We start from the raw sequence: 22,808 nt of genomic DNA on the forward strand, positions 1-22,808 counted from the left end.
TGTAAACTTCAAATTTTGTTTAACAAGGTGTTCATAGCTCAGACATGAAGAATTTCAATGTGATCCCTACTAATTTACAGAATGGCATAAATCAATATTAATATGAGATTATATAGAAGCTAGTCTTAAATATCAATATATTAAAATAGAAATTCAGGAAATATTTGGGAATGGTGGTAGTAAGAAGGAAGATTCTTATTTGTGAGCGGCTGATTTTGGCTTTCTTTTCTGAGAAGAATATTAATGGAATTTTTGTCATATGAACTAAAGATATATGACAAACATGAGAGAAATAAATGTATTTTCGTATGTGTCTCATACGGTATTTCCACATGGTTGAAGTGACAAAATAAGGGTTCTGGTCTAAAATCAATGTGCCTTTAAGATATCAGATACATCTGCAGATTTTTTACTTGACTGTAGTAAACCCTTGCAAAGGTCCCTGATAATATACGGATTAAATTATTTCACCAAAAGCATCCAGTTTGCTGTAAAAACATTTTTTTCCCCAAGTTCACCACACCATACTTTATGATTCCAGTTGTTATAGAGAACTTGACACCTAGAGTGACTGGCCTCACTTTCTCAACACCCTTGAAATGTGTCAGCTGTAGCTCCACAGATGCGGCTATTCATACCTTAGTGCCTCAAACGTTTTTCAGTGCCATGGGAGAGGGAGCACCGTGGGGCGAGGAGCAACAGGACACATCCAGCACTGCTATCTGCACAGCCAAAATTTGCCTTGCTACCAGTTGGAGCAACTGACTCAGCTTGCAAGCTTTGCTTCTTAAAGAGGAGGGGGACGAAAAAAAAAAAAAAAATTAAGAGGAATGCACTTGACTACTTGACTGCAATATTCCTCCCTCCCTCCCTCCCTTCCTCCTTTCCCTCCCTTCCCTCCCTTCCCTCCCAGGACGCGGCGCTCCCGAGTCTGTAGCGGGCGGTGCGGCGCGGTCCCCGCCGTGCGGGGGCGCCCCGCGGCCGCGGCCGTGCGGCCCCTGCGCACGGGCACGGCGGTGGGAGGGCCGGGCCGCGCCGCGCCTCTTCCACCTGCCCGCGGCTTTAAAGTTGCAGCCGGGCGGGACGCGGGATGACTCCGGTCGCGCTGTGCCGGACGCAGCTGCCGGGGCGCGTCACGGTCTCGTACACGAAACGGGGCCGTTTTTCTCCACCGCCCCTGCCTAGCCGCTGTTCCTTTCCCGGGCGGCCGGGAAGGACTGGTGCGCCCGGGAGATGCCCATGCCCGCCGCGGCTGCCCCGCGCGGCGCACTCGCCGTCCCCGGCGCTGCCGCGGTTCTCGGCGCCTCCGCGCCCCGGCAGCGGCAGGGCGGGCGCGGGTAGTGCCGCCGCTGCCGCCTCAGGCCCCCCGTAGGGCGAGCCATGGAGCCCGGCGCCCTGCCTGACCTCCGCGACGTCGAGCAGAAGCTGGGGCGCAAAGTGCCCGAGAGCCTGGCGCGGCCCCTGCGCGGGGAGGAGCTCCCGGGCCGTCCCGCCGCCGCGGCCCCCGGGCCCCGCCGCCGCCGCGCTGCCGCCCTGGCCCGGCTGGAGACGAAACTTCAGCTCCTGAGGCAGGAGATGGTGAGTAGCCGGGCGCAGCCTTCCGCACGGCCGCCTCCCGCTCGGCAGCACCGGGACGGGGCTGCGCTGCCGCTGCCGGCCGGGCACCGCGGCAAGGGGCTGCTGCCCGCCCTCCGAGCAGCCGCCCCGCTGCCATCCCCGGTGCGGCCGGGCGGCAGCGAGCGCCCTGCTGCCGCTGGGAGAGCGAGGCCGCTCGTCCGTGCCTCAGAGAGCCACTTGTCGGCTCCTTGGCGCTTTTCCTCGCGGCGGGGCAGGTCGTCAGGGACTCGTAGTTGGCTTCTGTTCCTGTCAGCTCGTTAGAAGTACTGAAAGCTGGAGTACCAGTGAGAGAAATAAGGCACTCTACCGTTGTTGTAACTGCATTTCCTGCATTGCACCTGTTGCCTGCTCATGGCTAACACGTAAAGACACACAGGATCTTTTCAGGCTGGAAATTCGGCCTGGAATTCAGGGACCTGATTGCTGGACTTCAGTCGTCAGAGACTTAATTAGTTCCAGACAGGCTGCAGATCATGAAGAGTAAATCTTGAAAAAACAACTATTTCTACTTTGGTTGAATGGGATGTTTTCTTCTGCCAGTGATCTGTAATAGGACTATGCTGTATGTAGTTTAGATCCTCTAACTTGTTTACTATGTTAGTGCAGCTGCTTGTCCTACTTTGTATGTCACCATATCAATAAATTTATTTTGCCATAAAAGGATGCAATAAAGCTGGCTTATTTTTTTTTCTAAGACGAACCAAAAGGAACTCTTTGCAAGCGACAAAATGATTAGTGAACACTCAGCAAATATGATCTTGACAATGGAGCGTACCTCAACTATGTGAGCACAAATAGTTTCCATTTTTATTAGTGTGTGTTATGTTAAGTCCCAGAAGCCACTTTTAGTAGCAGTTCTTTCCATAGCTCCTGCCACTAAGCTTATTTGAAAATGGGATGAAATTTGATTGGGTTGGGATGGGGATTTTTTTTTGGCAACGTGTTGAGGTAACTTTATGCAACAATCTTGGAATTCAGCCATTTACAGCCAATAAATCTATATCATTCTATCTGAACAAGTTCAATGCCAACTCACAAGTCCCTCTACAGTGCTATATATAGGTACATAGTTGTGTGGTTAGTAAGGGTTTTTAAAGAATAAGTGTGTTGAGCAAAAAGGGGAAGAGTATCACTATTTTGATAGTTAACAGCCAAGACGGTAATGTTAATCTTGAGGTTAAAAATTACACCTGGTGTTGTATGGCTTCATATTATTTAAGAGATCTCTACAAATCAAACTGTCGGTGTATTCTGTGAAGCTGTTTTAGCCACCATTCACTACCTAGACTGGGCCAAACAAGAAAGCTGGAGAGAAGGACTTAAGCAGCATGGAGTGTCAGGATGAGGGCGAACAGCTTTGAACTGTAAGAGGGTAGATGCAGAGGTATTGGGAAGGAATTACTCAGAGGGTAGTGGGACACTGGGACAGGCTGCTTGAGAGACATTGTGAGTGCCTTTCTGCTTGTCGTTTGGAAGGTGTCCCTGTCCTTGCCGGGGAGGTTGGAACTAGATGATCTTTAATGTCACTTCCAACCAAAGCAATTCTGTGATTCTATAATTTTAGGGTAGCGATCACTGGGAATTTCAGTTTTAATATTGAGTAAGACACTGCTTATCTTACGCTTATTTTTTAATTTTAAGCTTGCATGATGGTAATAGAATGACCTGCAGGTAGCTTATCATGCATGGGATGTTAGACTGCAAAGGAAGTAAATAAGGTAACCAGAGTTTTTGACAGATCATGACTTCACATCAAAACTAGGCCTATTAAGTGAATTGCCCATATCACCTTTACCTTTCGAGCTGATCTCTTCTCTTACTTCACACTTGCAAATTTCATGTCACACTCTTTCTTTTGCCTCTTTTTCCTCCACGCATCCCTTTTCTCTCTTTTCTCTCCCTTCTATAAGCACAAACATGTTTTAGTCCCTCTCCTGTTTTTTGTCACTTCAACGACTGACTTTTCTTTCCTGAACTAATTTCTCATGCTGAGTAAGAGGACTTGGGTTACAATGCTCTTACCATTTCTGATCTGTATATCCCCATTAAACCACCAGTACAATGACTAACTATGAAGTATTGGTACCCTGTCTATACCTTTCCCATGCTTTCAGCTGTCTGCTGTAATCCAGAGTGTGAAAGTGGACTACCTTCCTGGATTTTTTTTTCTCTAGCCTCTGGCATCTTCAGGATTTTCCTCAACCCCAAGGGTTTCTTCAGCTTCTTAATCTGTCACTTTCCCCTCTACAGTTTTCTTGGCGGACATATTGTATAAATTTATGAACAATATCAGGTAAAAATTGTAGTTACTTTCTGTGCTTCTTTCTTCTTTTCTACTGCATATAATTTCTAAAATGAAGCTCAAATATCTATTTTCTTATTTCACGCCTCTTGCTAATGCATTATTCTTTGGTTTTGGTGCAAGGCATAGGAGGTCTTTGACATTTTTAGCTGCTGCAGTAGTAAACATGCAAAAAATGGAAAGAACTAGAAAACCAAGTGTCATGTGTTCACCTTTCTTTTTTCTAGTTGTACAATGATGGCAGGTTACTCACTGAATTTTGGATAGACTTTCCTCTGTGTTTGTTACTTGCTCATTCCAGACTTGAGAAAAACTTTTTGTAAACATTTAAACCCCAAGGTTATTCAGGTCCTTCTTTTCTAGTGGTATATAAAGAAAGACAATGTTTTGACTTGGAAATGCTGGGGTTTACTGTGAGCTACAGTACCTGACAAATAGGTGGGGTGTATGTGACAACTGTCCATCTGCTGTGTGAAGGACTTGAGGCTTTCCCTTACTCTTTCAGATTCTTTTGCAGTTCAAAATGGTTCTTTTTACATCAAGCCTGATTTTGCTAATAGCCACTGAAATCAAACACAAAGCACACAGAGAATCATTCTTGAAATACGAAACTTCTTGGCCAGGTTTACTTACCTTTTCTTATCCTCCATTTTCCCATGACGGAGACTACATTGGATCCTGAAAACCTTTGAGTTATAATGCCATAAATTAGAGATCAAGCAAAATGTAATTGCCAGCGTGGGTCAAAACACTGTGTTCTGGTCAAACTTGGGTGGAATGAATACCTCCCACTATCTGACCCTTGATTCAGTATGAAATTTGTCACTATTAAAATCTTTCTTCTTATGGTCTTTTAGGTGGAATGTTCCGTTGGGGAGTTGAACATAAACCTTTATAGCTGCATCCTTTTTTTTAGTGTACCATGCTCCTGAGGACACCATTCAACATATGCACCTTCACTGCAGTAAATAATATGTGAATCTCATTCTGCAGCCTGAAATGATACTGCTTGTAAAACCTCATTTCTACTTCACAAGTTCTGGCATTACTCAAAGGGAGATTTTCTTTAACACTCAAAGAAAGAGATTGGGTGGGGTTTTTTTCCCTTTAATTCAAAAGTTTCTTAAATCAACTCTTTGCCTCTTTGCAAGCTAGAAATTTAAAGACAGTATAGCCTGCATTACATACAAAAAATTTTTAAAATGTTTTACATAAAAATATTTAAGGCAGAAAAGATAAGCTGTGTCTTGGAAGTGAGGCGTGGATGGCAAAGCTGGGACTTTTAATGAGATTCCTTCCAGTGAACATTGTTAAACAAATTTTGTTAGTTAGTCTGAACATCTAGCTTGGTATACTGAGTGCAGCAATTTTTAGACTGAAGGATAAATAATCCTATTTTCAAGGAGCTGAGCATGCTAAAGGCATTTAAGATAGGGGAATATTCCTCATGCTAACTCATTAGTTGAGTTTTCTTCTCCTTTGTTCTACTAATTCAATTTTAGTATAACTGTTTTTTAAAGGCGATTAACATTGTTAATTAACAATTAATCCCTGACAAAATGAAACTGGAATTAAAGCATATGTGATTATTACAATGACAATCCTCCTTGGTTGGTGTTTTTGATTGTTTGGTTTATCTTGTTTTCTTTATGCTTTTTATATTGGTTTTGGGGTTTTTTTTAACCATCCCTAGCACATTAATGAAGGTTCAGGTTGGAGACTGAGCTGTTGTAACCCTATTCTACCAGCTCTAGAGAGTCTGACAAACTTAATATTTGCTCAGATTTATTAGACCCACAGTTGTGGAGGATCTGCATTTATTAGTTTCTTTGAAGGACTGATTTAAAAAAGTCTACAATTGTAGACTTAAAATAGATCTTTAACACATGCTGTAGGTGCAGACTGCCACATAAACTGTTTTGTATGATAACATCAGTTGTCTTAACTGAAGCCAAGATCTGGCTTCAGTGTGTCTCCTCAGCAATGCAAAGCTGTGTATCAGATGCTGGTTTTCTGTTAGTTTAATTGTGGTTTTTGCTTAAAAACTTGACTGAAGATAAAATCTTAAATATAAAATTACTATGTAGGTGAGTTTGATTAACTTTTTTTTCTTAATGAGCCGTTATTCAGTGAATCCCTCAAGTGAGGTTCTTAGACAAAAAGAAGGCATACAGAAATAGAAATTAACTTATTTCTCCAGGTCCTCATGAAGTTCACTGAAAAAGGGGTTAATCTTGTATCTTGCTAGCAAGTTCTCTCCATATCCTCCAGTTTGCATGATGTAGTAGAGGAGTTGGTAATTTTTGCATATAATGCGGACTGAGCAGTGATCATAACCGTGACTCACGTTAAAACGGTGTTGTAGATTAATCCTTAGAGAAAATAATCAAATCTAGTAAGGAAACAATGCAACTTAACTATAGCACCAAAACTTTGCCAAGTTTTCCATCTCTTCAGATCATCTCTGGTAGGATGAGTTGACCAAGGTTATTTAAATCAATGCATATTTTGACTGGCAAATCTCACTCAGTGCCTGGCAGAAAGATTTGAATTGTAGAGTTTGTCTGTTCTTACTCAGCTTTAGCTGCTGCATGGCCAAGAGTCCATAAAACCTTGCTGGCACCTTAGCATGTAGCATCAGTGTGAGATACTTCAGTACACATGCATCTGTCTGGTGTGAATCATCACGGCAGCATCAGGAATACGAAAGTCAAGACTTCCAGTTAGACTGGCCATGTACTGTGATACTTTCGCCAGATTTTTTTTCAGAGAATATTTATTATAATTTCATTATTCCTTCCTGATTACTTTTCCAAGAGTAGAACCATTGAAGTTGATTTTTGAACTCTGATTCCTGACAATTTGTAATTAAGTTATGTGAATACTAAACCACTTCTGCACAGAGTTGCACAGTTCATGATAACTTTTAGCAAATATATTATAACCTGTCTGATGAAATCATCATAACAGCATGGCTTTCATAGAATACCCTGGGGTGGAAGGGCTATTTCATAAAGGTACTTTAGAAGACCATCTGGTTTCACCTTTAGAAGGACAGAGCGTCTGGGTGACATTGTCAATCACCCTGTCCATCTTGACAACCTCAGCTGCGTAACTGGGGAATCAATCATTCTCATGATTGATTGCCTTCACTGAAAAACATTGATCTCATATTAAGGTGAAACTTCTCCTGGTCCTCTTTGTATCAGCCCGAATTACTGTAATGCTGTGAGGAGATACTCCTATCCCCAAGCCTTCTCTAGGGAGAAAAGACCTACCTCCTTAAGTCTTTCCTCCTTTGGCAGATTTTCCAGCCCTTTGATCATTGCAACTATGTGTGGATGCTTTCTTTTATGTGGTTACTTATGGCAGCAACAAATTAAAATTACCTTTTATGCATGAGCAGGAAAAACTTGAAATGCACAATACCAAATATGTATATTAAGCAGAGGTGATTGCCAACAAGTGCATTTCGACTCTTGAATACATTATTTTTCCTAACAGGAAATAGTAAAAGAAACATAATGGATTTTCAATTCATATTTTAAAGGTTACTAGATTATTTGTCTGTTCTCTACCCTCAAGGTCAAAACCTAGTAAACTTCCACAGTGGGTGTATTTATTATCCATGTGTTACATTTCTGTCCATGTCCTGGAAGGGAGGCTGATTACTGGAATCCGAAGCAAATGAAGATGAAGTTACAGGAGTAAAAAGACAGAGGATCTGAGCTGTGGAAAAGCAATTGTAGTTCAATTAAATTGAGTGCAATTTCTCTGATGAATTTATCTTGCATTTATAAACATGGAAGTTATGCTTACTGTATGTAAGCAGTTCCAAAAGATGGTTCTCAATTTACTGTTTATAAAGATGAAGAACTCTGATCATAAAATTACAAGACAATCTCATAATAAAAGGGAAACTTTTTTGTTATGAAGCCAGACTTATAGCCTTTGCTATCCAGCCTTACTCCGATAAATGTGACTTCTAATTACACGCTTTTTCCTGTGGTGAAAGTCTTCGTGGTAAGTAGCTGGAAGCAGCTCTGATTTGGAGGGTGACCAAAACATGTGACCAAAACACATCCAGAGGGTCCATAAGCCATCTTGTATTACATCTTTGAAAGATAAACAACACAGTTCAACCTTTCAGGCTTTTTCAAATCTAGTGGGATATTGAGACAGTCATTTATTTCACAGGTCGCTTGTTCTGTGTTTCAGTCCTGAGTCCCTCTGGTGACTGCCTGCAAGTGAATGTGTGGAATAAAATGTGTCTGAGAATCCCTCTCTTTGAAGTAGCTCTCAAGGAAGTTTATCTTCTATCATAGAAGAAGATAAGGAAGGACACTAGAGAGTATATATATGTCAGGTATATAAGTGTATAAAGTCAGCTACTCCATTTTTTCAGGATATGCAAACTTGCCTACAGCTTCCATAAACATGGAAAAGAGCATACTGGCACACCAATGTAACCCTGGCCTCAGCAATCCAATCCTTGTCTATTCCTACCAACCTAGCTGTTCTTAACACTTCCAATTTGTCAAGAGAATGGTATGGCACATGTCTTAATTAACTGTAAACACAAATTAGCTAAGCTGCCAGAGAAGTTATCAGAATGTTTCATTTACCATGCTGTACAATAGACTCCTCTCAGTGCTGTATGGCCCTGGTGGGTGCAGTGCCAGATGAAGTGAAAGCATTTAGTGACTTTAAAACAATGGTAAATTGCTATTTAACTACTGGGGGTTTCAGATTCTATAAACATTTCACTGGCATAATTTGTGATTTTGTTTGCTCCTGTTATATATCATTTGCATTCATAACTCAAATGCTTCCAAAAGAAGAGCCGTTTTACTGCATTCTGGTTCAGCTATGAACCCTCTTTATAGGTACACAAGGAAACACAGCTAAGAAATATAATGCAACAAGTGTTTTCAAGCTCACACATTTTTACCCCAAGATAGAAAAAAACAGAGCAGCTTGATTGCTTTGTTTTTTTTTTTGTTTTTTTTTTTTTTGTCTCCCTACAGGATTTCCATTGGTTTAAAGAAGTGTTCTATTTGAGGTAGTTGCACTGCTCTTGTTAGCTCAGATACTTGCTTATGAGCTACAGCAAACATTAGACATTACTTTCTTAAAATTCAGCTTAGAAGACTTTTTAATTTAAAAACTTCAGACTCAGACCCTGATCCTTCCAGTAATCATAAATGACTAGAAAAAAAACAGTCCTGACACCAAGGAGGAAGCGGAAGCATTTCTGTGGAAGGAGGAATAGGATCTGTACTGTTCAGCCACCCCTTTAGAAAATTAGTGCAAATTGTGTAGACAGGCCTCTACTCAGCCCTGGTAAGGCCGTATCTGGTGTACTGTGTGGGGATCCATTTTGGGCTTTCCAGTTTAAGACAAGGAACTACTGGAGAGCTGGTCCAGCAGAGGGCAATAAAGATGAGTAGGGGTCTGGAGCATCATCTCTCTTATGAAGAAAGCCTGAAGAAACTGGGCCAGTTTAGCCTGGAGAAGAGACAGCTAAACCAATGTCTTAAGGGTGGCTGTCAAGATGGGACTAGACTCTTCAGTGGTGCCCAGTGACAGGACAAGGGACAATGAGCACAAACTGAAATACAGGAGGTTCCATCCAAATATAAACAAAAGCTTTTTATTTTGAGGATGGCTGAGCACTGGAACAGGTTGCCCAGAGAGGTTATAGAGTCTGCCTTTCCTGAAATTTTTAAAACCTGCCTGGACTGGATCCTGTTGAGCTTGCCTTAGCAGTGGTGTCATTAGATCAGAGGTTCTTTCCAACCTCAACTCTCCTATGATTCTCTGATTCTGAATATCTATCATCTATCTCTCTATCTATCTATCTATCATCTATCTTCCCGGAATGAGATTAATTTTTACCTTTATAAGTGTGCCTGGAAAGGCCACATTGAAAGGCTGGAACATCTTTTCGAGTTTGGCAGCTACTACAGACTATTTTCTTTGTTTGACAAAGGCAAATGGTGCCTGTTTAGAACAAAGTGCTTGATAATAAAACAGTGACAATGTAGGGGGTTTAGGTTGGTTTTTGGTGTTGAAGAATCTTTTAATGGGCAGAAAGGTTTTCTGACTAAAGGGATTTAGACAGACCTGCACAAAAACATGACAACTTGCAGATGTCATACAAGGAGTCATTGTAAACTTTAGACTGATTTTCTAGTCTTCTTGAAACTATACAGCTATGAGAGGAGCAAATATGAAGACAGAATAATTTTTACAGGAATCATCCTGTTCTGTGACTTCAGCTACATTTTGCCTTCACAGGGCTGTTTCAACCACTGTGATTAATGGCTTGTCCACATGTCTTGGCAGAATTGTGCAGTGCACTGAAATATTTTTATTTCAATTTGTGTTGTGTGGCAAAGTTCTAGTGTTACAGGGTTTGTAGCAGAAAACTGTAAATCCTGCTACTGCAGAGAGAGGAGAAAGCTTCTTTGCAAGAGAAAAGCATTACTACTAGCATACCAAAGTAATAGTGATATTCTTCAAAGGCCTGTGGAATTTACATCCTTCTTTGTTACCACCTGTTGCTGGTTGCTGTGACTGAGGCAGGGAAATGAAGGCAAGTTGCTCTTTTTCCCGTAGCCAGATGAGGTAGCCATCTGTGATGATAACTTCATAAAGCTGCTTAGGCATTCACCTAATTCAGTGCAGAGCATCAGTCCATGCATTTCAGACAAGAAAGACAATGCAACCAAACAAACACTATGATCTAATATTTTGTAATTTTTCTCCCTTCATTTTTATTAATTTGTACTCTGGTGAAGTTTAATAACAAGATTACTTCAGAAGATCTGTTACCAGCTTTTTTCAAATAGAACCAAATTTATCTAGTCCAAATCTTCTGAGTTTTCCTTGACCAGTTCTCTCTTTCCCCAGGTTATCCTTGATTATTCAGAAAGGCCATATTTATCTTTTCCTAGCCATGTTTTGCAAGTCTTGCACCTTATTTTTCCTCCCCTACTAGCTTAGTAGCTAGTACTTCCTTGTAGAAGAAGAAATGAGAAATGCAAGCAATGACCTTGATTCATTCTAAAGCTACTCATACATCTGATAACTGCATTGACAGCTAGGATTAATATCCTTTGCTGAACTAGAATCACACCACAATACCCCTGTGCTCTTCTATGTAGAAATCTTTGCTAGGAACAGATTTAAGTATAAAAAGAGCGATATGACATGAGCAAGAGTTGTTCAGGAGAAGCTGAGGACTGCACTATATGGTGTGGATAACAGTTATTGATCAGAGAAGGGATCAAATAATGTGGAAAGAAAATGCTACCTAGAGTGCCTGGTCTTGCCTTGTAGTTTATAGTTCATGACTGGTTACTCTTACTACCTTCTCACTTACTTGCCTGGAAGCATAAAATGTGTGTTTAATTGTTAATATTCACTGATAATCACACCTTGTGACCTCCGGAATGAATTGCCTTGGTGTGCTCTGTGGGAAATAAAGGAGTCTGTGGGTTTTGAGCCAAAAGGGCTCAAAAGTTCCAGCTGGTGTAGTTCTCAACAGCCTGCTCAGCTCTTTGTGCTGGCCAATTAAAGTATTTCAGCTTGCTAGAAATGGTTGTAGCCTGTTTGCTTCTTGATTTTTATTCTGTAGTTCGCAGATGCAGGTTAGCTGCTAGCTGTTTCGTACCTTCTTAGTGGATGAGAAATGACTAAATTACTTATTTTTTTATGGATACTTGGAGGTTTAAAAGGGTGTTTTTGTTTCAGAGACTCAAAATAGGCAATTTGATGTTACCTAAAGACCTCAAACTTGCTAGTACTTTTAGAGAGCTATGAAGACTGTGTAGGGACCATGTTTTAGGAGAATGGTGATTACAGCACCAAGGAGATTTGGATGAGGAAAAATTAAGCTGACTTTGAAAGACATGGAACTTCAATTAGCTCACAAAGCGAACATAACAAAAACAAAATAAACCCCCTTCTTTTTTAAGATATTTACTCATTTTTATTCAAAAATTCATCATGGAAACATAATGCTCATAATGTTTTAATAGGGGAAGAATTCCAGTTATCTGTAAATCAGCTTCTAAGACTACTGAAGGATTTTTAGGAACACATATAATTTATAATACAAAAGCTATCTTGAAGTTCTTTTTTATTATTATCCAGGTAAGCCTTCAGTAAATAGGACTGCAGGTTGATTAGAAATATGCTTTCAATAGGATATACCCCATCTCCAGGAACACAGAATTGCTTCAAATAGAATAGAATTCCATTTTGAATTCTAGGGTGAATTAGGCAAAGGTTTTCTTTTTTAATGGTATGTGTCTCTCCAGTGGTATTGTGAAAAGAGACTTGAATTTCAAGAACTTTCAGATTTCTCCCCAGCATTACTGCTGTTTTGTCTCAGTTGTGCTTTAATGAAATAAGTTAGGTGTTTTGATGACTTTTTAATGGTTTTTTTTTTGGTTTTGGGGTTTCTTTTTAGTTTTTAAAATGTTATATTATCTCTATAAAGGCAATATTTTCAAACTTTGCATATACTTGGAAGCAAACCCTATTATCTTCTTTTATTTTAGTTCTAATTGTTTTGAGTATATTTCCACAGAGCCAGTATTAAAAGTAATTAATTTTGAAGGGATGAACCGGGATGGAGTTATTACTTTTTTTCTTTTTTTTTTTTTGCATAGTGTTGGTAAGACTATGTTTTGTTCAGGACAAACATAAATAAGGCAGAGAGTGAAATTCAATGAAAAAAGGAAATTAAATATGTTCTTGAGCCCCAGTGCTCAGAAGACATATGCAGTCCTGCATTGTGGCTGGTGTCCAGAGCACTTCATAATGATGCTGTGATCGTCCATCTGTTGTAACACTTTCTGACACCCACAGCTAAATATTACAGCTTCATATTGACCTGAATGTTTGCAATGGAGTTATCTTGTCTATCAACAAATGTGGGTCTATATTATGGATTGTTCTGGACATGTTCATGTTTGTCACAGTAGATAAATTTCTAAGGTCGGATGATTCTTTTTTGACAGTAGTTTGAGGTATTTGGAAACATTCAGTAAAATCTTCCAGCAGCATTAGAAGTTTTTCCTCTTCACAAATCCCTACATTTCTCACTGCTTTCTTTCATGTTAATTCAACTAAACTTTAAAAGTGTCAGGATTTTCCTTTTATATTTTTTAACCTTCTGTGATGGGATGTTTCTCTCTTTGAATTCTGTGGTACTTCCATTTATTTAAAGAGCTCACTTAACATTTGTTTTATTTGGACAGGAGGTGAGGAAATAAGAACCTAAGTAATTAACTTTTTTTTTTCCTTCTACTTGCTCTCAGTTTTATGTCATGTTTCCTTTTCACAGTTATTGTCATATCTGCTTAGGAGATACTTAAATAAGTATAAAAGCTGTCTTTTTCATAACAAAATTAAGAGATGGCCAAAAAACTAAAGCAAACAAATAAAAATATACTTCCCCTCCCTCTCCCCACCCCCCACCCCCCCACCCCCGGGCATTTTTTATTACACTTAAGCATACAAGATACCTAAAACCTATGATGTTAAAAGAAAAAAATACATCCTACTGATCAAATTATTCATCCTAATCATTGGTATGTTATTATCAAAGGTATTAATGCACTTGGCAGTCTGCCCATACATACTTCCCAGACAAGGACCATGCATCTTTCAAGGCAGTAAAAAAAAGCCTTGAGATTCATCTTTTCTATTTTTTTCAGAGATAATATGACTAAAGAATTGCACAGCTTGGTGGTATGTATTTTCCTGTTGAGTGTAAGGGAAACAATTAGTATGCATAAAATTAAAATATTAAACTAGAGAAATGTAAATCGCCAATACTGTAATTTCCTGTACCAGATGGTGACCATATTAACATAATATTTTGTTCATATATTTGCAAGAAACGTCCTTGAAACCTGCTCATTGACTTATTTACTCTAATTGCCTACTGAACTAACTTGCTGTCTCATGAAGTTGCTTTGCTTCCTAATTATTCTGGTGTCTTCTCCTACATTATTCCGGTGGTGGCTCAGACCTGACTTGCCCACTTCCTTGCTTTAGCTAATGGATTGGTAAGCTCTGCTTTTGTGGCTGATATGGAATCACAAGGTCTCTCTTTCTCATTCCTAATTAAAAGAGCTGTGTTATGTGGCTGCCAAATTTTACGCAAAGACCTGTGGAAATATTTATTGTGAGGAATTGCAGTGGAAATGCAGGAATTTGAAGCAGGACAATGACTAGGCTAGAGCTTCTGTTTAAAGTAGCTAATGGTGCAGACAGAAACTGAAAACTCAATGGCTACTCAATTTTTGAGCAGCTAGGAGTTCAACATTTGTAGTGAATGCTACCTAAAAAATCTGATGTGAGGGTTTTAACAAATTTGGAATCTTCAAGAGATGCAAGATTATAATCAAACTCTTGCAAAATAAGTAAAAAATTAAGTGATCAAAATTTCCGTGGTCTGCCACAGTATTTTTATTATGACTCATTTATGGAAGTACAGCTGCGAAAGGTCAGTTAACTTACCTTGCAGAAAAAAAGTAAATCAGTGAACCATAACTAAAAATCAACAATGGGTCACAAAAATTTAGCTTTTGTGTATATATATTGTATATATATTGTACAATAGATATTGTGTGTATATATATATGCATATATATGTACTATATATATACTATATATAGTATATGTATATATGTGTATATGTACAATATATATTGTATGTATATTGTATGTGTTTGTATATATATGTAGCTTTTTTATGTGCTCCCTCTGAAGCTCCCTCTTCGTTGTCTGACGTTTACCACAAGCCTAAAAATCAGGAGAAAATAAATGGGAAAATGATACAGAAATCCATTGTAACACAAGTCCATGCTTAAACAAACAGAAAAAGATGCAGAAAAAGCTGTTGGTGTACATTTATTACTATTGACTGGAATTTAATTTAGCTAGCTCAATGTGAGATAAGTCACAGAGTCAGAAGGCATAATGATGAACATTAACAGTACCTACCTTGACTCTGACAGTCTCATCCTCTTCCAGGCTTTAGTTCACATCTCCATTGTTTTGAGAGAGCTTATATAGTGTTTCAGTCAGGCTGGTTGGGTTAGCTTGAATTATTGTGGTGTGAATTATTTACCACAGTTAGTTGGCTTTTCTGTGGAGTGCATGTGGCACATTCCTACAATCAAGTTACTGTTCCTCTGGTCCACAGAAGATTCCTTCCAGTTAATGACAGTAAACTTGTCTTCTTACTCTCTGTCACATAAAACTCGCTTCTTTTTTAACAGGAGATGGTGAAGATTCAAATTCAGGGGAAGTTCAAATTTAGAAGTCAGCCTAGGCATTCTAATCTTTTTCATCTTGGTCCTGAAATACCTTTGTCTAAAGCAGCATAATTATATGAAGAAACCAATGCAAACACCTTGAATCAGTGGGACAATTTAGAAGCAGCAAGAAGTTTAAATCATCCCGTGTGTTAAAGGAGCAGACATTATTTGTGGTTTTATTTTATTTTAGACATGTTAAATGGGAAAAAGAAAGAAGAGCATCTCTTTTGCTCACTGGTGTTGGAAAGCTGTTGTAGTATTACTTTCAGCTTTCTCACCTTCAAATGGTGTGCTTCATGCTTTGAGATGGTGGCTTATAAACAAGTCCTGTGCATGTCTCCAGACTTAGTCTGTTGTAACCATGTTATCTTGGTGACTCCAGTTAAATAACACTTGAATTCACATATTCTGAATTTTGGATTTTGAATAAGTTTCTTATGGTATTTTAGCTTGTTATGGTCTCACAGAATTAGTCCATGGGGTTTTATTGACCAGTTTTTTATCCTTATATATCTTCTTACTATATTTGTATCTTGATAAAATTTGAGTAATTGCCAACCATTTTTTTATTTCCCTCACCCTCATCTTTTGCCTTGTAAATTAATTTCCTTAGTTACTTTAAAACTTGTTATTCAGTGTTTGTAATAGTAAAAGTAACAACAGGAGAAAATAGAATAAAGTCAGGTTTTTTTCAGAAGAGACATCTCAGAATGCAAAACAAACTATTATTTGGATATGGATTCTTAGATATTTTTAATTGCAACTGGAATTAATTGATGGAATTTACTATTTTATGAAAAGCTGAGATAATCTCCCTTTTAAAAATTAAAGGGGACGCATAGCTGGCAAGCTCGTCATCCTGAATGATAAGGGAAATACAAGAAATTGAGTAGGAAAGCAGAAAGCTATCTCTGACACCTCCTAGGAAATGGAAACAATAGTAGTATTTAATACTCCTGAACCATATTAGTTATGCACACTAAACAATACTGTTTAGTGTGGAAAAGTTCTACTGGTTGAAATTCTGTTTGCAAAAAGTGTGATGGAGATGGGTGTGGTAGTGTTTAGCAACAGATGGAATTGGCTGCACGTAGTTTCATCTAACCTTTCCCTGTGTTTGTTACCTTCTGCAAGACTTCCCAGGCCTGAACCTCCTAGGGGCTTTCCCAGGAGTACTGTATTTTGGTACTGTTTCCATCCACTTCCTCTTATCATGGAATTTGTGTACAAACTCAAGATGTTTTAGAATGCAGATTCCAGAATAGCTAACCCCAGATTCATTTTGAGATTCTGTGTAGAGCAGAGCTTCTGATCTGAGTGACTTAAATAGTCCCCTGAATCCATTAAGTTGTAAATATAAGATTTTGTCTATTGTGAGGACTTACTTCACTGTGCTCTGGCTAAAAAACTTATCCTGAGAAAAATACTTCATTATTTAGGTCCATCAATTCTTTTCCTTTTACTAGTAGACTCTTTATGGCACAGAACATAAAAGTTTTGAGAAAAAAATGAAATGGAAATGTCTTTTGAAAAATGAAAAGTTTTGAGAAAAAAATGAAATGGGATGTCTTTTCCTCAAACCATGTTTTATGGTTGCCATTAATATTTCTGTAGAATTCCTGTAACTAGAAGAAGCAGCATGTGAATCCAGGAATTTAAAAGAAAGTAATGTGCAGGAAGAATCTAGAGTTTCAAACAGCTTTCACAGCTTATAGGGTATATTTAGCTGTCATTTTGGGTTTGCCATTTCATTTCCAGAGGGGAAGGTGACCCTCTCTTTGTAACTGACTGGAAGCTATGTCTGCAGAACATGCAGCAGTGAAAAACAAGGCTGTTTTGCCCAAATTGTGACCACATATCTGACTTTGATCCAAAAGCTAAGTGATCAATGCGCTACTTTGGGCGAGTGCCAGGAAGCAATAATTGTCTTTGTTAGCAGTCCTGGTCATCCAAAGTTTTATTCTAAAAGCAATAACCTAGTCAATCTTTCTCAGAAACCCTGAACTGTATTAAAAAATAGCATGAATATTTGTGTGTCTCTCTGCATATATAAGTATTACACAAAAGCCCTTGTGTTTGCATATATATCAATTCTCTTGAACAAATTATAAGTGTTTTACATATTATTACAGAAGACCAAAAGAAAGGAAAAAATATTTTATTAGAATGACAAGTAGGAGAAGGAGGCACAGACAGGTGCTTAGTCCAACTATTCCTTCAGCTTAAAGTTCTGGTTCTTTCTGAATGCTAATGTGTGCGCTTACGCTACCAGAATGTGTTACAAGAAAGATGCTATCACTTCAATTTCATTATTTTCTCCTGCTGTGACTAGCTCTTAATGTTAAACATTTAGTATCCTTCTTGTGATCAGCACTATTGCAAATATATGGAGCAAGACTAAGCAAAAATATATAAAAGTTAACTTGTAACAGAAAATTAGTTTTTACTCTCTTGTAGTTTACTTTATACACCCTAAGTTTTTTCCTGAGGACTGATCCATAATAACACACACCTTTCCTGTGGTGGTCCTGTGCTCTAGCTTTAACTTAAAGGACAGCTATAAAAACTGTTCTGACAAGCCTGTATTAGTTATGATGCACTGTTCAGATTGTTCATGACATGCACCTGTTACTGTGCATAACAAATGGAGCTGTCAAGCATGGTGAGATTTTATTGTGTTTAGTCCTGTTAGCTGAACAGTCTTGGACTGACTTGTTTACTCCAAAAACACTCCAACTTGTATACTCCAACAACTTCCAAGATAAATGGGCTGCAATTACATAAGTGATTATGTCTGTGCTAAAGCATGTAAGGGGCAAAAAATGTCATTTTGCCATTTTTGTGTTATCGAACTGATGATGAAGTAAGCCATATTAAAGAAAGATGACACTTGTTAAACTACTTTTTAATATTTGCTTTAGGAAAAGCACACTCTTGATATGGGAGATTTGGAATGACATGGTAGCTAGGAGGAGGATGATTCTGCTATCCAGGAATGCAAAGAATTGCTTCCAGTAAGGCTATTCCACAAAAATGCTGAAGCTGTTGCTGTATTTACAGAAAAAAAAAATTATTTCCTGTGAACTGAATCTGAAATATATGAGATGTCTACTTTATCTAAAAGGGACTGTTTCATTTGTGTCATATTGGTGCTAGTTCTGTTAAACATTTCCTTAATCAGCCTTTTGGGAAACTTGTCTCCTAACATGTTTATATTCAGCAAGTTGCTGAAGTCTGTAGTTGCATTTGAGAAGTTGGGTAATTTACTACTTTCATGACAGTCTAGCTGCTGAGCAAATGGTTTATAGTGATTTATTGGTTAGAGTAGAGGAATTGGCTTGGGCAGGAGAACTACAAAATGGTCAATCTGTTTTCATAACCTCACTTCTGAAACAATGATAGATGGGCAGTATTGTTAAAACCATGAATGGTAGGTAGAACTGTTTTGCACAGTTTTGCAGAGATTTAACTGTGTTAACTCCTGTGATACTGTATTGAGAATAATTCAGAAGTCATTCTGGGGATTGGGGAAGGAAGCTGGGAATGCATATGATGGCTATATAGGCAGTCTGTTACTGGCAAAGCTTGGAATGTCTTTGCATTGTGTTGTTCCTGACCTGTAACTAACAATGCACCAGCTGTTCACTCACTCTCCTCTCCTCTTCCAGTGGCATCAGGGGAGACATTTAGAAGAGCAAAAGCGAGAAAAACTTAGATTGTAATAAAGGCAGTTTAAAAATGAAGGAAATGAATGAACAAGTGTTGCAAAGTCAGTGGCACACCTTTTCCCACCAGTAGACCAAGCCAGCCCCAAAGGAAAGATTAAATGCACAGATTTTATTGCTGGGCACAACATTGTTTGGCAAGAAATATCCATTTAATGAATTCTGGTCAACTATCCCATCTCTGTTCACTCCAAGCATCTTTCTCTATCATAGACTACCTCTGAGGGTGCAGAGTGAAAAACAGAAAAGGCCTTGATTGCTCTCCCTGGTCAGCAGGAGTTGAAACACTGGAATGCTACTGGCATACTTTGGTCACAGATACAGGGAACAAAACCATAACAGCTGCTAGGAAAAGTCCTAGCTGGATCCACTACAATCTTCTGCAGTATCTAAGAGAATAAAAACACATTAAAATAATTTTTGAACATCTGTACAGGTCAGTGTCAGTGAAATTCGGGATACTGAGAAGATGGCATTTGAGTATGGATAGTGTTCAGTTTATACTCTTGGCAAAGTAAGATACAGTCTTTGCTTCCTGAGAATACTCATTCTGTTCCAGACCATTGTCTATGAACAATACACTTGCTATTTTTCTGTACAATTGTGAACTGGAGAATTGTATAAAATATCAATTGTCTGATGTGTAATAGATCTTACTTGTTTTTTCTTTATTTTTCAGTTGAGTGAAGACTTCCAAATTTTTGATGTGGCACATAAGACAGGGTCTTTTGTTCAGATTCAGGGTCTTTTATTCTTCAGATTATTTTTTCCAGTATCTATGATGTTTCAGATGAAGAGAAGGAAGCTATGAATATAAGCCTCACCTTTATTTGTCAGCTGAAGTGACTTAAAAAGTGGTTTATATAGTTTGCCTGTAAGGAAAACATTAAGATGGTTAACTCAAATAATCTGTCAAATGCAACACTGTAATATTTCACTGAGCATTACTATTAACACTTCTGTGTGTTTGCATGAACCACCACAATTAAGTGGGAAAGTAGGAGTTTGTTCTTAATGTCCAATTTTTATTTAGATAGCTGTGGCAAATGCTTGCTCTGTGTCTATAATATGTGGTTACCTCTGAACTTCATCACCTCCATCTAATACGGGTTTAAGTAACTGAAAGTTATAGTTTCAATAAGTTAAAGATTTAAACTCTCAGACATTTATTTAGCAAATTTTCATGTCCACTTAGGAGTAGTGTGAGTAAAAATTAAATGCCCATAAGCTTTTTTCCAAATTATGGAAATTTTAGGTTGCCCAAGTAGCCATAGTAAGGATAACTTGGGGTGAATAGATATCTGTAGCTGTAAGTAGCTTAGAGTAAGGGTAAATAGAAATGGCTTTGTGTCTTGGTTCTCTTATTAGTGAAAGGCTGTCCCCAGGAGTTGTCATAGCAGCTGTGTTTCTCATCTAAACAGTGTTGTAGCCTTGTGCATACAAGTCTTGCCATTGACCATCAGTCCTGTTAATGGAGTGCTTAGGGAGGCTGACCAGGTTCCCACTTGACCTTAATTGAAAGTATTACTATAGGTATACTTTGGGAGATTTTTGTTTGGTTGGTTTTTTACTACTTACTGGAATAGATTTGTCCTAGATAGGAAAGTTGGATATTTTTTTATGTGTTTTATTTCAGCCCATTCAAGCCTGCTCTTTGGCTTGATTATGAAGAGTAATTTTTTAAATCACTTTTGCCTTCTAGGTTAATCTCCGAGCCACTGATGTGAAGCTTATGCGCCAGCTCCTACTCATCAATGAAAGTATTGAATCAATCAAGTGGATGATTGAAGAGAAAGCCATTGCCAGCAGAGGCAGCAGTTTGAGTGGAAGCCTGTGCAGCTTGCTAGAAAGTCAGGAGACATCCCTCCATGGCAGCTGTAACAGTTTACAAGACTGTAGTGATGGACTGGATGGAATATCAGTGGGGAGTTACTTGGACACCTTAGTGGATGATGTCCCTGGTCACCAAACTCCTTCAGATATGGACAAGTTCAGTGATTCTTCTATCACAGAGGACTCACAGTCTCTGCATAAACATCCCAAAATTGATTCTGATGATTACTACTGTTTTGGTTAATAAGAACAAGTTCCAGTGGGACACAAATGCACTTGTACTTACTCTTTTTCTTTGCTGCTATTTTATTTCATATGCAAAACCCCCAAAGTCCTTATGGAAGGAGAATATGATATTTCAATTCTATTGCATAACTTTTCTATTTCTTCTAATGCATTTTGTCCTTGATATGTTGGGCTTGTCTCATCCTCACATTTTCTTAATTTATTGTCACAATTTTTTTTGCTTTAATTTTTTACAATGCTGTATTTACAAGTCTGTAAAAGTGGTCAAGGAAAAGCTTTATCTTTAAAATGAAACATCAGGGAATGAGTAAAAATTTTGTATTTGTTGTTAATAAAGCATCTTCTGATAAATATATGTTGTCATAAATTTTCTTGACTACCACATCTGGCCTTTCCAAAGAGACTGTTCTTATTGAGCCTTAAATCTGAATCTTGAAAATACCTCTACAAAATAATTTTCCTCTTCTAAGCAATGAAATTTGATTCTGTTAAGCTGTCTTCATTTGAAATATAAAGCATTTTAAATTTTTCTGTGTGGGGTTTCTTTCATTTTGCAATATTCTCTTGTCTCTAGCCTAAATTTGATGTTAAATTCTGATTCTAATTTTTTTTTTTTTTAATTCAGCAGTGTTGCCCTGCTGTCTTTTCCTTTCCTGTTTTACAAGTAAGTTTGCCTTAACATTTTTGTGTCTACTAGTGCAGTTAAGAGCTGCAGCTAATCAGTTACACTGGAAGTAGCTGAGAAGTAAAACAGTAACTGTTGCGTGTAGTGCCTCTATTTTTGAGGCTGCCCTGGTCCCTGCTTTTGTGAAGATTAGGTGGTAGATTTTTCTTTTAAGTGCTTCAGAATCATAAGAAACCCCGCAAGATTTTATCTTTCTACAGTAAGAAGAAAATTAGAGTAAAAGAACTAAAATTTGACTAGACACCCTAGCAGATGATGAATCTGTATTTCCAGCATACAAACAGTGAAAGAAGTATTGCTACTTACACATCATTTAAAAGTGTTCTGTTTCACCAAGTTTGAAAGTATTCCCATTGCCAGTGAAAGCATGAAATTCTCTCGTTAAAGTAAAGTTTACTAAGTGTAAGGCAGGCTCCCATTTAAAAACTATACTGTAAACTTTCTGAAGGATTACATGTACTTGCAGCAGTTGATGTATGTGGATTTGGTTCATTCTGAGGTAGTCCAATGGGGTTCTGTTCATTCAAGCCACGTTTCTAGGGATCCATCTTGTCCAGTCTTGAGCAACATCGAGTGTAAAGAAAAGGTAAAAAATCAAGAAATTGAAAGTGGTAATTTGTGCTTTGTGACCAATTCCATCACTCTTCAGTACAGATGTCTGTGTCTCTCAGAATTAAAAACCAAGATGTATACTTTTCTTTGGTCATCATGATAGAGAATTTGGAAAAAAATATTGACTGGGAATTCAAAATAGATTGTATTATTTTCAGTTATTTTAATCTAGGGAACAGACCTAACTCCTTAAAATAAAACTGTGACTCTCCTGAAAATTTTTCTACTTTATTGTTTGGCATAGAAGTTGAACATCAGGAAGTATACACTCTCTAAATCAAATGTGAATGTGCAATATAGAGTCTTTCCTTCTCCAACTGAGATTTTGGGCAGTAGGCCAACAACATAAAATTTTTTCACTATGAAGAAAATCAAAGAATATTCTTAACATAGCTTCTCAAATATGCTGGAATTACTTGAAGGAAAATACAGGCTGTATCTGTCAC

General features: G+C 38.3%; 1 protein-coding gene across 1 annotated transcript; it reads left to right on the top strand.

The window, feature by feature from the left end:
- Nucleotides 1–1,109: 1,109 nt before the first annotated feature.
- Nucleotides 1,110–21,208, top strand: LURAP1L (leucine rich adaptor protein 1 like). Its single transcript, XM_030258345.4, has 2 exons — nucleotides 1,110–1,578; nucleotides 20,689–21,208. The coding sequence occupies exons 1-2, from the start codon at nucleotides 1,381–1,383 to the stop codon at nucleotides 21,061–21,063; spliced, it is 573 nt and encodes a 190-aa protein (XP_030114205.1). The 5' UTR covers nucleotides 1,110–1,380; the 3' UTR covers nucleotides 21,064–21,208.
- The last annotated feature ends 1,600 nt before the right edge of the window (nucleotides 21,209–22,808 follow it).

This window comes from Taeniopygia guttata, chromosome Z (genome assembly GCF_048771995.1).
Source record: "Taeniopygia guttata chromosome Z, bTaeGut7.mat, whole genome shotgun sequence".
NCBI classification, from domain to species: Eukaryota; Metazoa; Chordata; class Aves; order Passeriformes; family Estrildidae; genus Taeniopygia; species Taeniopygia guttata.

Bases quoted from the DNA above. Each gene is read 5' to 3' on its own strand.
- LURAP1L (XM_030258345.4), top strand. From the start codon at position 1,381: ATGGAGCCCGGCGCCCTGCCTGACCTCCGCGACGTCGAGCAGAAGCTG. The intron at 1,579-20,688 runs GTGAGTAGCCGG...TTTGCCTTCTAG, and splicing joins AGCTCCTGAGGCAGGAGATG to GTTAATCTCCGAGCCACTGA.